Source organism: Ictalurus punctatus, chromosome 22 (assembly GCF_001660625.3).
Source record: "Ictalurus punctatus breed USDA103 chromosome 22, Coco_2.0, whole genome shotgun sequence".
NCBI lineage: Eukaryota > Metazoa > Chordata > Actinopteri > Siluriformes > Ictaluridae > Ictalurus > Ictalurus punctatus.
In genome coordinates, this window is record NC_030437.2 from 3699583 (window position 1) to 3716536 (window position 16954).

Here is a 16954-nt window from a genome sequence, read left to right on the forward strand (position 1 = left end):
GAACCTATGGAGACACATTTGGCAGTAGTTACCACGTTGCCAGATGGCCTTTAAGTGATGTTAACCTTTACACATTCTATTGGAGGAAAAGCATCAGATTTCCGTTGCCCTGTGACAGCTCGCTGAACAGAGAATACTGAAAACTTGGGACAGCCTTGGCTAGGGGAGGCCCTACAATAGTACTGGGGGCTAACTGCACTAACAACCTCATGTCCCCTGATACATCCCTCCACGGCCCCTCAGGACTGCTCCTCCTTTGTCTGCTTGGCCTTTATGACAATTCTCAGATCAGGCCTAGTATCAGGCCTCGACTGTGGCTGCCCAGTTACCCTGACTGTTTATGGGGGTTGGTGGGCTGCCATACTCGCCTTCTGTGCCTCCCTTGCACTAGCGCTGGCCCGGGCTCCACTCGTGGATGCTCGGGTGAATTCAACACAACAGGGAAGAAACTGGCTCACTCAGCAGGTCTACTTGGTAGGCCTACAACACTTCCATTGTCTGCAGTGACCCACAAGCAAGACTACTACTGCATAGGCCTTGCCCACCAACGCCACGGTGGCCTTACATGGCTTGGATGGTAAAGCTTCCACCCTAAATTACCTGCCGTCAAAGAGAGGTAGCTCGACAGCACCTCCTCCACCTTCAGCATAGCTAAATAGCGTCATCCAGCCTTAGTAATCACTTCAAGCAGCTCTTTATATGCTGCTCTTAGTTTTTGGCACATTAGAGAGGAATTATTATTTTTTTATTTGTGTGTGTGTTTGGGTGTTTTTTTGGGGGGAGGGTTTTTGGCTTTCCATAGCGGAAGGAGGCTCCAAGATCCAGCAGAGAGCTGGACCCGGAAGACAGAGCAAGAGATAGAGCAGCGCTCGTCTCCAGCTCCTCTTCCAGATACTTTTCTCCCTTTTTTCAAAGGGACAGAAAAGAAAAGAGATTTTTTTTCTTTTTTTCGGAAATGAACAGTCTTTTTGCGAGCATTACACAAACGACTGACATGCAGTCTCGCTGAAGATAATAAGGATGATGGCGCGGTTCACAGGTGTCTTTTATATATCACACGATGTGCTTAACTGCCATGTCACCTGATCATGGCAGGTCTATAAATAGGCATGATGTTACACAAGTTTCAGATACCGGTCACGCACAAGGGCGCTATCCACAGTGTTCAGCTAACACAACATGGAGTTCCTTTTGAAAGAGAACTACCTGAATTGGTGAAATTGCATGAAATTGTTTTGCACGGTCTTTTACAGTGATGTTTGTTGGTAAATGACACCTTTTAGCTGTACTCATATTCGACGCACATGAATTTAAGAGGGCTTTGGCTGAATGTGCATTGTGATAATGTCATATGGCGTGTCTTGGCCCAAATCTGTAGTAATTTTGAAAAATATTTCAAAATTGGCTCCTTCAAATATTGCGGAGTTTCCTTGATTTTGCCTTAATTTCTGTGATCACAAAATCCTGGAAGGACTGCTTAATCTCATGGCTCCCTGGCAGAGTTTGTGAGTAGGCAACTTCTACTGAAACCATGGAATAATTTGTAGACCTCTGCATGCTCAGCTAGAGCATGAGGAGAGTCTGCTATGAAATCTACTATGCTGTGTGATTTTTGGTGTGTTTCCTCTGTAGGCTTGGCCATACCATCAGATGGCACAGGAATATACTGTATGTAAATGCCCCTACAGTCTCGAGCCTGAATGTATCAACATACTCATACTCATAGCATAGTCTCTGCTTTCTCAAAAGCTTTGATGATCAAGGTTCTGCTTCAGTGCATGTTTTGGACTCATCATCAGCTCCAAGAGCCTTTTCCTCTGTCAGTCGTAGACAATTTTACTGCTACAGTGTCATCCTTAGACCTAGCCCGCACTACCATGTGAATGTGGGTGTCTGACCCATGACCTTTAAGTAAATTTTAACATTGAAAATAAAAATAAACACTTAGGTATCGTTATCTATACTAGGGATGTAATCGAATACATTACTCGGAAAGAACTGATAATGCTTTCTTAATGGATACCAGTAGAAAGAAAGCTTTCCAGGTTAAGACTAGAGGTGTTCATCTAACTGAGATCCTGCAAGACACAACAAAAATGCTGTGGGAGCTTTTTATTTAGATATGAAGCTCGCAAGACAAACAAAGGCAAGGCTGGGCAATGCATTTCCAAGGTTCATTCATTCCTCCTAAGTAACTGTCTGGTTTAAATGAATGTACTAGTTTGTTTCTATTTTAGGAAATAGAACCAGCAAAATTTGTTAGAATATATTGCAGGCTAGTATTAACAAAAAATAATAACTGTGTTAGCAGGATGAATAAAACAGCACACATCTCTAGTTGAGACCAATTATGTACTGGAGAGATGAGCTGAGGCTGTCAAAGCCAGAATTCACACACCATGCTGACAGTGCTGCCAATTCCACCTTTGGAGTCCAATTGTTCTGGGGTGTAATGGTAGGGTTTATATTTCATTGGGAAGAAAAAAAAAAGCTTCTGGTTTAAATCCAAATAAAGATACAGATACAAATACTTGGAATGGGAACAGATAAGACTACAGATACATAATGCCTCTGCATTGCATTATACCCCTATTGAATATTATACAAAGCAGTCTGACATTGAATTATAAAGATTACATAACACTCATGCCACCATTTTTGAAAAGCTATGTATTTGTCCTCATATTCGCTCAATTTCATTCGTTAAATGGACAACAAAAGATGTTTGCAAATTTACTCGTGTTAGTGTGGACTAGGCTTTGTCCTGCCTTTTCATGTCTTACAACAAATGACATGTAGATTCCCACACAGATTATCACATTAGCCACCAAAGACAACAAGATACTCTAGGACAAAAAAAAAAAACCAACAAAAAAAAGCCACTTTATCCAGCTTGGGGAAGCCAAAAGGTAGATATAAGTAACTAACCTGAATCTCACAGATAAAAAATAATAATTAAAAAATCAACTGAAAGGTAGATATAACTTACAGAGAGAGAGACAAGGTGTCTACCTAGGCAACACTGAGACGTAAACTTGGCAAGCCAGCTACTGTGCTAAAGTCACAATAAAATCTAATCTTTGCTCTGTGCTATTCTACCACCTGCACACACACACACACACACACACACACACTCTGGCACACACAAGCATTCTCACAATTTCTCATTTTAACACACACACACACAAAAGCATGCGTTGAGGAGTCTTACCTTTTTAACATCTCGTACAAGATGATAGAGTGTGTTGGATGGTCCATGCCTCTGTTGCAGGCAAAACAAACACACATTGCATTAGCAATTATTCCAAAGAGGTTGAACGCACCGTATCACCAACGGACCTTTCCTTAAACTCTAAACAATCCGACATTATATCGTCTCAGGAGAAAATGTAACAATATAGCTTTGAGCCAACTGAGTCAGTTAGTGAATAAGGACATGTCAGCTCTATTTACAAGAGTAGTATACAAGAGTATATTACCGTGTTGTAGAGCTCCTCTAGCCGCGAGAGCGTGAGGAACCGATGCATGCTCACGCCATTCTCAATCAGCAGCTTCACAAAGTCCACACGGTCCAGCACCAAGGCATCCAGCATGGCCTGCTCAAGAGAGCCCACCTGGAACACAACACACATTCTGCATCACACACTGCCCAGGTGTGTGTGTGTGTCAGACCTCTCTGAGAACAGACACTAAAACATAGTTAACATTACACTCGCCGTCCACTTTATTAGGAACACCTGTACATTCATGCCATTATCTAATCAGCCAATCATGTGTCAGATTGCAGATACAGGTCAAGAGCTTCAGTTAATGTTCACATCAAACATCAATATGAAAAAAGTGTGATCTCTGTGACTTTAACCATGGCATGGTTGCTAGTGTCAGATGGGCTGGTTTGAGTATTTCAGAAACTGCTGATCTCATGGGATTTTCACACAGCAGTCTCAAGAGCTTACATAGAATGGTTTGGCTAAACAAAGAACATCCTGTGTGCGGAGGGTCTGCAAGCTGAAATACCTTGTTGATGAGAGAGATCAGAGGAGAATGATCGGACTGGTATAGTAACGACTGGTATAGTAACTCAAATTATCACTCTTTACAACAGGGGTGAGCAGAAAAGCATCTCAGCTCACACAAAGCATCGAACCTTGAGGTGGATGGGATACAACAGCAGTTACTATACCAGTCCAGTCATTCTTTTTTGCATTATTAAAAATTGTTATACTTATTATACAATTAATCAACACCTTTTAACCAATCAGAATCAAGAATTCAAAAGCACTGTGGTATAAATGTTCGTTTTGTTCTTAAGGACACAATTATTCTGAACTCATTTGGTTAAAACATGGTTTTAGCAATATTTTAGGAATGCTCATGAATTATATTTCCTTAAAAATAAACCTCCATGTACTAATAACCAGTGAAAATATAGTAATATTGTATAACACAATACTGTGACAGGAAAATATAATCTGAGAATGAACTATGCACATTTTATGTGAATATAAATTGCAAATATTGCAACATATATATATATATATATATATATATATATATATATATATATATATATATATATATATATATATATATATATTTTAGAACAGCCTGTTTCAGTGCACTCTAAAACACAGTGTAATGGTTCCTTACGGGCCATTGCTGTCCATAGATGAATATCTGGCTACGGGCAATGTCCACACGGTTCCAGGCCAATGCCAGGCTCAGCTGGTCAGGAGCTGAAGCATTGGCACCTGGAAGAAGAAGAAGAAGGAAAAACAGAAACACACTTGCTCAATGAAAACACACTGAAATTGAAGCAAGTGCTGGTCAAAAATGTAGAGAGATACAGTGTGAAATGATCCAGAACCGTAATAAAAGAAACCACATGCTGAGAATTTATTTATCTTCAGGATGTTCTGAATAAATGAGCTTGGTAGCTGAGAATGTTATTTACAATTTAAACTTAATGAGCTGTCCAGTCGTGATGTTATGATGCATCCATGCTGTGATGGTTTCGCTTCACAGACTACTGTATACAGTAAGGTCCGGCAGTTAATTTATTAAAGACATGAAATAAAACAGCCATTTTCAGCTGTTTGGTAAATATAGATGCAATATACAGTACATTGGAAAATCTTATTCCTACACAGTTTGCTTTGTATTTAATATATATATATATATATATATATATATATATATATATATATATATATATATATATATATATATATATATATATATATATATATATATATATATATATATGTGTGTGTGTGTGTGTGTGTGTGTGTGTGTGTGTGTGTGTGTGTATAACATATGTATGCTCACAGCGCACATCCTCTGGAGTTCGATATTTCCTTGTTGTAGTCAACAGTGCTATCTGGTTATGCTATTAAATGGAAGAGCTGTTGTGCTCATTGCCACAACATCCAAAATAATCTTTAATAAGTTTCAAGACATTTCTTAACAGCAGGTAATCTGAGTTGAATGCCAAAAATGAAATTAAATGAGTAAAATTAAATGTCTTTTTATCTTTGAGAGACAGGGTGGGCTACAGAGAGACGGGGTGGGCTAATGTTCTACAGCTAGAACATTTACAGCAACCAGTAGTCAATATTAAGCTTGATCTATTTTTTAAATTATTTGTCATTTTGAGTAGACTCAGACTACAAAGAGTATGGCCAGATTGTAGTAAGCAGTATAAGACTCAGTGGTCCAGACACGGTTCATTAATAGTAGCAGTGTTAGCTGAGGCACCACAGTGTTTTGTGAAAGCTGTTCCAGAGAACCGAAATGATGCAGAAATTTATGGCCTGTGGAGTAGTTTATAAAGGCAAGATTGTGGTGGAACGGTGGATTTGAATTGAATACATACTGTAGTCTTTCAGGAAAATCTGTTGTCTTAGTGTCTCTTGGCCACAGCTACAAGACAGGCTATTTGAAACCAGGTTATTGAATACAACAATGCAATCACTTCTTCTCAAAGCTGTCATCGATCCTGAGCAGAGGAGCGTAAATCTCTTACTAAAGAGGCTTTCCTTCCAAATCTTCTAGATAAGCAGGAAGGTCCATGCATTATTCATACCGCTCATCTAAAAAGCAATTTGCCCTTTGTCATTGTCTAGCTCACGTTTTCTTCTCTCTTTTCTCCGTCTCTCTCATAGCCAACCCCCTGATTCACTACAGAAGTTCTGCGATAGTCTGTGTTACAGATTTATTGAATGCGTTGCCCAAATAACAATGTAACAGTGAAGCAGGGCTGAAAGGCCTTCATTTAATATTCATTCCCAAGGACTTAATTAGAATATTATTAACCCTCACCTTCTGCACCTCACCTTTTGAGTGGTTTTGAAAGGGCTTGGATGGAAACGTCGGAGAAAATTATGCTCAAGTGCAGCTTACAGAGGTTTTGAATGGGTAGTAATAAGTATTTTTGTTAAACAGTCAGGAAATCACAAGCAGTCAAGTGACTGGTCGATGAAAGTTTTCATGTGGAACTTGTAAGATTTGACGTGGGATTGCTATGCGAACGTGGAAGGTGGACAGTGACCCAAAAAGGCAACACATAAGCACTTAATTGAGTGATTCCACCGGTTTGGTGCTATTTAAACCTTGTAACTCTTAAAATGAAACGTTTTTTTTTTTTTTAATTATTTTTATTTTTAAATCTAAGAAGACATGCATTCGAAAACGTGTTAACCTGTCTCAGGCAACAACATCGAATTTCTTTATAGCTGGCTGCATTCGGCTCTTAAATGAGTAACAGGGTTGAAAATAACAGGGATGTTGGGTTGTTTTGGGGTTTTTTTGCATAGAATTAACAACTGCACAAAATGTGGCTAACTACCATCAATGAGGACTATTCTAATGCTTTACATAATATATATTTTTTAATGAATAATTTATTTTAAATCTAAAATTTGAGTAACAGGGTTGCGTAAAAGGTCAAAAATGCATTTATCAGTCAATATCATCCATCCATCTTCTATACCGCTCATCCTTCCTTCAGGGTCATGGGGAACCTGGAGCCTATCCCAGGGAGCATCGGGCACAAGGCGGGGTACACCCTGGACAGGGTGCCAATCCATCACAGGGCACACTCACGTACACATTCATACACTACGGACACTTTGGACATGCCAATCAGCCTACCATGCATGTCTTTGGACTGGGGGACGAAACAGGAGCATGCATCTTATCAGACCAGAAGTGCATCTTACACTATACTCTTTAGATCTTATTCTTTGAACCTTTCTGTTATGTGGCAGGGTTTCCCAAGCACAAATCTGCCACAGGTGTAATATAGATGTAGCGAAGTCTCTCAGACAATCAGAATTTAGATTCTGAAGAAAATGATTCTTCTCTCTCTCTCAGGAATAGGCAATAAACATGTGAATGCAATGCTGACTTTCTCTTCTTAATCTTAACTACGTACTGTATAAAGAGTCAGTTCTAATGCCCACTTGATTAACTATGGTCATTACATGGGACGTTTGTCATATAAAGATGCTAGATGCACTATTCCTGCAAGTCAACACTGATATAAGCAATATTAACAAACTAATTTAAAGTAATTAAGTTGGACACAGATATTACCTTTTAGTAAAGCTGTGAGGATAGCCAGGTCAATGTCCTGGTGTCCCTCTGAACCCATCCGAAACACTGTGATCTGAGAGAGAGAGAGAGAGAGAGAGAGGGAGAGAGAGAGAGAGTTATATCAAATATGATACTGTTCACTATTATACACTGTTCTTTACTCGAACTTGTCATTTGTACTTGTTGCGTTGTTGAAAATGATCCGAACGCCATAGCTGTCGTATATAAAAAAAATATTTGAGAACTTTTCCCACAGTCTTTACGAATAAACCGCAATAACGCATAATGCGCAGCTGTCTGTGCGCAGTTGAAGGGCACCTTGTAGGGTCAGTATCGCAGAATGTTTAACATGCAGGAGACCAGCGGCACCAGCTACAGATCTGATGGCGCTGATACAACTAATCCAAGTCTCGTTCTTGGTTCAAGCTAATGAGGAGGAGCGTGGAAGGCCGATTTGACGAGGCGTGGACATGACCCGAGGCTCTTTCATTCTCTAAACACAGCATGAAATGAAGGCATATTGAGGAGGGGTGTGGGTGTTTGTGAAGAAAGAAATGAGAATAATAATAAGTATGTGTGTGTTTGAGAGAGAGAAAGGAAGGAAAGTATGATTAACAAGTGTCCACAAGCGACTATAGCTGTGACCTTTACAATATCGGTTGATATCTCTTGATTAAACCTCTGTCACTGCAGCCCACCTGTGTTTGTGTGTGTGTGTGTGTGTGTGTGTGTGTGTGTGTGTGTGTGTGTGTGTGTGTGTGATATCAGTCATTTGCTTTTAGCCTTTCCAACATTAACTTAAGGCTAAATGCTAAAATCTCACACGTACACACACACACACACACACACACACACACACACACACACACACACACACACACACACACACACACACTCAAATATGTTGCCTGAAAATGACTGCAGAACACAATAGAATTAAGGATTAATGATACATTATAAGCAAAGAAAGAGGGAGAGAGATCTTGTATTGATGGATTACTAAATGGATGGAAGAATGGATGAGGTGTTAGTCATTAAACAAGTAGACAAAAAGAATATGAGGAGTCCCCTGTCACTGGACATAGGGCCGTTGTATGTCATAGCCAGAGCAAACTGGCAAACATGTGTCTCAGTTTTAAAGCGTGGTGCAATAATCTCATCCATGTATTCAGTCCCCAATAAAAAATAAAAATTCTCAGTTTTGATCTATATCACACAATACACAGCAAAGATATGAGGACTTCTGCCATATGTCCTGCTGCCAGTTGGTGGCGCTGTGACCTGTAATAATCACATCCAGGTGATCAGCCCACAATAACAAATAAAAATCTCAATTTCGATTCAAATCACACAATACACAGGAAATATATGATCACTATTGCAACACTTCCTGTTGCCAGTTGGTGGCGCTATGACCATGCCCCACATTAGACATATCCATGTGTTCAGTCCTAACTACCAAATATACATCTCAATTTTGACACAATGCAAACAAATGATCTCTCATTTTTATGCCATAATTTTATCGCCTCGCCATGGCAACACCGTTCGATATATCAAAAAGCCGTTCGCAATTTAGCATCTTCAATGTCTTGGCATGATGTTGGCCATGTTTGGTGCCTGTCACATAAATCCCCTAGGAGGATTATTTCAAAAACCAGAGCATGTGTTTTTCCAAACGAACCAAAATGGCCGACTTTTTGTATTAGGCGGAGCTAATACAATGGGAAAAATGTCTGTCATGGTGAGAACAATGTCCCCACCAAAATCTGTGATAATCGAACAAACTGTGGGGCAAGCACAGCGATAAACTCATTCGAAAATGTTAGCGGGCGCTATGGAGTCCACTGGTCACACCCAGAACAAATAACAAAAGAATTATAGAATATTACCAATCTTTGATAGGTGTGCCACGTTTCAATAGTTTTCTAGTATTCCAAAGGCATGAAATATGCATTGGTGAACTAGGGGGCGCCGTAGAGCTGATGAGGCACGTCTATGCCGACTTGCTATAACAAATCAAACATCCTAAGACAAATGTATGTATAAACTTTCAGAAGTTTTCAGCCAACGTAACCCTCTCAAAACACTGTGGGAAATTTTTGAAATCCTACGTTCTATTCAACATGGCTGACTTCCTGTTGGGTGGAGTCAGATAAAACCAAGTGAACTTTGCCTTACATGATCAGATCAATAACCATACCAAATCTTGTACGCAACCACTGACTGCGTTTGCTGGCGCTGTAGAGCTCCTCGGCCACACCCGAGCCTAAACACTATAACTTTTTTGATTTTACGCAGGTCTGATGTGTGTGCTGAGTTTTCACACATGACAAATGCCTAAAAAACAGGTGAATGTGTTAAAAAAAATTGTGAAATAATAACAACAACAACAACAACAACAACAATAATAATAATAATAATAATAATAATAATAATAATAATAATAATTTTGAAAAACATTCCAAAAACATTAGGGCTTTAGCACCTCTAACGCAGGTCGAGATCTGTTGTGTTGCAAATCACTGCATGAATGGATGGAAGAATGGATGATGTGTTAGTAAGCAAAAGAAAACAATACAGAAAGAAGACAGAAAAAAAGAGAGAACAGATTCTAGTCATGAGGTACAGAGAATTACACTGGAGAGAAAGAATGAAAGAAGGAAGGAAGGGAGGAAGGAATGACAGTGTGCACTGGAAAGAAAAAGGAATCCGTTGTGTTGCAAATCAGTACATACTTGGATGGATGGATGGATGGATGGATGGATAAGAGGATGGAAGAATGGATGACGGGTTATTGAATGACCACAAGAATGAACAAAGTATTTACACTAACAATGAAGTAAAGAGAATGTGCAGATGGATGGTTAGCTGAGTGGATAGATGAACGGACGACTGGTAAGAATGAAGAAATGAAGGAAAGAATGGTGTTCAGACAGAAATGAAGGGAGGGGGATTTATATGAACTCTGATCGCTGTTTGGTAAATTGTTGGTAAGAAAAGAGTTGAGAGTGGAGCGAGATATTCAGACCCTGTTGTCTTTAAAGACGCACTGTAGGCAGTGCAGAGAGGCTGCATTGCGTTCGATGGCGCAGTGCGGTACATGGTGCAGTGCGGTACATGGTGCAGTGTAGTCCATTGAGATATGTCGTTGTACATACAGTAGTGTCGTGCGGCGGAGTTGTGTGTTAGTGCTTAATGTAGTGGTCGCAGCAATGTGTTTCAGAGGGCCACGCTGAAAGAGAGGACAATTCATCTTCACTTGATAGCAGATAAATTCCCATCCTCTCCTGTCATCACACACACACACACTTAAATCCACATACACACATACTGTATGCATGCAAGCATATTTCCACATCTCCTTACTTTCCTTTCATGTTCATTTTTACTCCATCGCTTTCTATCTGCGTCTCCATTCATCTACAATCTATAAGTGTAGATGTGCAGTATATTTGTGCATGTGTATTTTTTAGAATAAGGCTGTCACACACTGCTCTGTCCAATAAAGCTGTAAGATTTAGATCTGAAACATCATCAGGAACTTCATAGTAAACTCTGGCCTTGCGATGTCATTCCTTTCTAGTCATTCCTTATTAAATTCACCGGTTCCATGTTTACCTTCATCACTTTATTTATTCCCACTGTAATTTCCTGAGATCTAGATCGGCGTTTGTGATTTATTCTGGTTTTAAAAGACGTCTGCTCTTCTGGATACTATTTGTTGATTTAGGTTTTATTGTATTTTCGTTAAAAAAACAACAACAACAACAAAAAAAAACCCAACCATCCTGAGCACTTTGCAGCTAGCAATATGGGAAATACGGCTTGGTTCTTTGTTCTTTGCTGATACAATGAACTGACTGAGAAATGAAAAGACAGCAGCATATTCTGTCTCCGCTGACTCTCACCGGGGACGAATCTTTATACAGTAATGAAGAAAGGTATGTAGATGTAGATGCTGATTTGTCTCAATCGAATCATCGCTTTCTTGTTGTGGCTTCCACAGAAACACTAAGCCGATCCTAATCCCCCTTTGCTTGCATCTTTTGTGTATAGAAAATATGAATATTTATCATAGTTAAAACCACAAATAACAGGAATGTCAGAGCAGTGTGTGTGTGTGTGTGTGTGTGTGTGTGTGTGTGGAGAACCTGATATTCCACAATCAGCCATTTTTCTCGTTATATTTCTCGGCCAAGGCCCCATCTTAAATCACTAATAGTGTGTCATGATGATAGCACATAATCCAAAAAGGGATATAATTAACACATTTACGGTAAGCGATTGTTAAAAGAACTTAATTAACATTATGTCGGGTATTCCGAATTATTTTCGGCCTCGCACACTCACCCCGGAACAATCCACTGTGTTTTTTGAAGCAATTTGAACTGAAGGAATGAAACAGATGGGATGGGCAGATATATCGATTTCATGTGAGCTTTCATGTCCAACGTCCTAAAAGCTAGTTTGTGTACACAAACAAACCGTGAACTTTAGCATTAATACCCCATTAGCAACAGTTGTGTGCTACTTTTTAAATTATACACCAAATAAGTTCACAGAAACACTCAGAAGTGAGGTTGAACAGCAAGTTTTAATATTTACACGTTCAGAAAGTTATCGACATGTAGAAACATCTAGCTTTGTGAGCTAATTTGTGTGGAGTAATATTTAGTTATGGATTGAATTAGCATTAATGCACCTGTCCTGAAGCTCTGGAGAGCCTGCTACACACTCCACGTTACAGTTTAATAGGAAAAGGCGAAAGGTACACAGAGAGACGTCTGAAATCTGCAGCGTGCATCGAGGCTGAGTACTGGATTAAAGTCGAAGGAGTCTTCTGGGAGCTGAGTTTGCTGTGTGCTGCATTTATACAGCGTTTATCTCCCGCTTGTTTCTGCGCTTACAGTTCATAGTGGTTTGGGGGTTTTCTGCATTATTCATTGTTAGACTTCAAACATTCAGTCAGTAAGATTGATAATACTGAAGATAATATCGAAGTGGATTATACTTTGTGTTTAAAAAAATAAATAAAGCTGAACCCACCGGTCTTGCTCTGGTAGATGCCAATAATCTGGCTACACGATCTAGCTATAAAAATCCATACGAACCACGAGTTATCTAGATAACCTGCTAACCAATTAATGGCCATTGTTCATCCGTGCCATGTTTTGATCATTGCTTTTCATATTAGGGCTGGAACAACTATCCATCCATCCATCCATCTTCTACCGCTTACTCCTTTTCAGGGTCACGGGAAACCTGGAGTCTATCCCAGGGAGCATGGGGCACAAGGCGGGGTACACCCTGGACAGGGTGCCAATCCATCACAGGGCACAATCACATACACAATCACACACCCGTTCATACACTACGGACACTTTGGACACGCCAATCAGCCTACCATGCATGTCTTTGGACTGGGGGAGGAAACCGGAGTACCCGGAGGAAACCCCCGCAGCACGGGGAGAACATGCAAACTCCGCACACTTGAGGTGTGAGGCGAACGTGCTAACCACTAAGCCACCGGGCGCACACATTGTATCAAATAGATTCAATAATAAAAGTATTTTGTTATTAAGTCATGGAGCACTCTGCAGCACGCACTACGCCACGTCACGACACAAGGAGCAAAGCTATTTGAATCAGTTATCTTATAAGAAGCTATTTTTTGATCTAATCAAACTGTATAATTCTCATCATAGTGCAATTGTATGATTTTTGGAACGTACAGAATATAGATTATAGATACTGTTGTTGTTTTTTTGAAGTTACAGTTTACAGTCCGTAATTATTAACCTAAGCGTTCTACTGTTACTGTGTTGTACATATGTGTTGCATATGTGTTACATTTTTACTGTTATATTATGGTGGGAGTATACTAGGGGCGTGTTTGTATTTGGAAGTGACAAAGTCAAAGTAAAAGATAAATCTGTCGCTGCTCAGATAAAGTTTTACTAATGAGTGTCGCATCAACATACTTGTCCTTGGTAAATATTTCGTAAATAAATGGATTCCCTCTAAAATTTTAAATGAAAATAAGATTCTTCTCAACACATTTTGTTTGTTAAATTAGGTCCTGTTTCTATGCAAAGCATGCTGGTTATTCCACATCCAACTTCCATGAATCTAATACCTGCTTGTGGAAACTGGCTAGTTTTATGGGCAATTTGTTACAGCTAAAATTACATCCCAACATAAACGTTGATACTTGATACCCGCCGATACTTTATTTATGGCTGTGTATGACCCTAACATGCGGTCGACTGTGAGTGACGTCACTTCCGAATACAAACACGCCCCGTAGTATACTCCCACCCCAACACTGATTGGCAGGTTTCTGTGCAAGGCATCGGAAATGCAAATGCAAAGGGATTTGCGATTCCATTTGAATTTTGGCAGGCTCCATACGCAACCCCGCGGAAGTGAAATAGGAAAACGGGGTAATTGCTATTGCTATTTTGATATGACAGGGTCATAACTCATGAGACATTGGAAATGCAATTGCAATAGGACTTTGCGTTTCCATTTGGTTTTGTTAAGCACGTTACGCAAAATGAATTTAGCATCTCAATGTTTCACTTGGCGAGACAGCCTATGGATATTGGCCTTTATATTGAATTTGACCAGTCAGAATTGAGCAAATCACAGCTTTAAGTACATTTAAGAACTTCTCCCAGCGAGTCAGACCACTGGTCACGCTGATGCAAAAAAGTGTGTGGAACCAGTAAAATAATGTACAGAATACCCTGACTTTACATTAGTTTGGGTGTCTTGTTTGGTCGACATAAGCACTTGTTAATATCTTCACGGTGTGCAGATTATCTGATATCTGATAATGACCATAATTTAATTAAGCCTAAGTAAGAGTTCTGTAGACGTAGTAGTTGTTTGAAATGCTGGAAAGAGCTATTTGTAAAGAGATATTTGTAGTATTCAGTATATTTTTAAAATCCTAAGACCCCACACTTGGTCATCATACCTGCTTTGTTCTGCCATAACATCCAACGTGTTTGGGCATCTCATGGCTGGAATTAAAATGTCAGTGATGAAGATCTTAATCCAAAAAGGATGGGAAAAGGGAAGGTATTTTAAAAACATTCTTTTTTCATGTGCAACATAAACAAGACAGCCGCATTAAGCTGTATTGCTTCTTATCGCACTCTTTGACAGTACGGCTTTCGATGCTAATCAAATCTGCCCTTGATCTATATCATTTATAATTGGATTTACTGAGTGTTTATCTCTGTGATCCATACTAATTTCTTTAAAAGTCTACCTGCAGTCAAAGTCTACCTTGCATATATAAGCAAGATAAAGCTATGAAATAAATATACTGTAGCTATACAATGCAATCAGATAATATGACAAGGCGCAGCAGATCTCTCTTTGGACTTAAAGAGGAGACGGCATCTAAATCTGAGACACTTCTTAAGGATCTCAATGACCACATTTTTGATGCATAAAATGATCTTAAAATGAATTGTAAGCGTAACAGGTGGAACAGCTTATCCTTCAAACTGTGGGCACGTTTTCTTTGCAGGATAGCATCAGATGAACCAAAATATTGGCGTTATTTTATTCATTTGATAATAAAGGCAAGTGCCTGTGCTTAAAGGCGGTGGTCTAGACACTATTGAAAAACTCTGTCCTGGACACTTTTACTCATGAAACATCTGGCAACCTCAGAGGTCTGAATTTACATAATCTGAACAGTAAACCAAGAATATCGACGTAATCATGTGTGTAACCCAACTCTGAAGACCCATAACCTTCCTTGTGTAAATACTGAATTAACTTTTGAACTTGAGTGCATGTCTTAAGTCATCAATACTGAATATAACCCATGAGTTTTAGATGCACGACCACATGAGTGTAATGTATTGCTGTTTCATAAATGATAAAAACAGTTCTTGGTATTTTGAACTCTTTTGTAATCCTGCTTTGAAACACACCCTAAAGTGGCTTGTTACTATATATTTTGGTGAGGCAGGACGACATCAATAATGACAAAAGACGTTGAGAGGCAATGACACTTGGCTTATGCTGTAGGCTACTATCTAGTGATTTAAAAAAAAAAACAATTTGTAATAGGCAGTTGAGAGTCGACAACATACAGTCTCAGCGTACAGACTAACAGCTTAGTTTGAGCAGTTTTGCCTTTGACGTACCTGTTTTCAATGGTGTTCATCACTAACATGGTGCACACATAAGCACTAATAACATTAACCAGGATTCCCAGGTTTCATCAAAATTTCCAGCCCAACTGCATCTCAAAAACCAAACAAAAGACGTGAACCCAGCACAAGAAATTCAGACACTGCAAAAGAGAGACACATTTTTGTTTTCTTTTTCTCAGACTTTGCGTAGTGATGGGGTGGGGGGTGGGGGGGTCACTGTGGTGCACACGCATTTCTGAGTGGATAATCCACTCCATTTCTTCCCGTACCCTTATCCAATCTTTGCAACAAATCTTACAATGGAAATGGTTCTGTACATTATAAACACAGTCTGTACTTTAATTCCGATTACTTTTCTGTAAAACAAATTTACATTATCCCAATAAGGATTTAAAAAAAATGCAACCTTGTTATTAACTGCCACGTGCTCTGGTCCTCCTCCAATGAAAATCATCATATAAACAGCATGGGGGCATCATGATTCACACCTCAATGGGCCTCTATTAGCACTCATTGCAGTTCCCATTTTTGACCACTAGGTGCCTTAATAACTCTATGGAACAAAATGGGGGTGTAAGCGTGCTGGCTAATTGCATAACATCTAGAAAGCCAAGCAAATCAGTGGAACATCAGCTTATATCTGTCGACAACTACATATTTTAAAATCACTGGTTACTCAAAATAATTAGTACATACAGTGCCCTCCACTAATATTGGCTGTATTTTATTTAATACATTTTCACAATCTTCTTTGCTCATATTTACCAAGGGTGCCAAAATTAGTGGAGGGCACTTTAGTATTTCAACAGAATTTAAAATGTATGAAATGGTGAATAAGGATTAAAAAGATTTGTTGAATATCTGATAAAGAACATGTGTTGAATGTCTGATAAATATATGCCCCTATGGATAAGCCACCACTGAGTATACCTTCTTTATGGTAAAAATGGCAACTATTAAATTAATCATATTTAACCATGGGAGTTATATTTTGTAACATTATCATCAGGCACAGTCACAGTGTGTCTCTTCAAGTGGCTCTAATCACAAAATAAGTGTGAATACTTGTTTCAAGGGTTTAACCTGAGTGCAATTAACTTGACTGCATTCCCATCTGTTTCTCTCTATGTGGAGTGTGAGATGAGTGTCTGTGGATATGTGTGTGTGTGTGTGTG

At 39.3% G+C, this 16954-nt stretch overlaps 1 protein-coding gene across 1 annotated transcript in view; it reads right to left on the reverse strand.

Annotated features, from left to right (window-relative positions):
* trpm3 (transient receptor potential cation channel, subfamily M, member 3) overlaps positions 1-16954 on the reverse strand; it is a 178663-nt gene that overhangs the window by 36288 nt on the left and 125421 nt on the right. The window contains exons 9-12 of the mRNA XM_053674280.1: positions 7597-7669; positions 4651-4751; positions 3480-3614; positions 3212-3262 (exon numbers count right to left, since the gene is read on the reverse strand). Of these exons, the coding sequence (XP_053530255.1) occupies positions 3212-3262; positions 3480-3614; positions 4651-4751; positions 7597-7669 (360 nt within the window). The remainder of the gene's footprint in view (positions 1-3211; positions 3263-3479; positions 3615-4650; positions 4752-7596; positions 7670-16954) is intronic.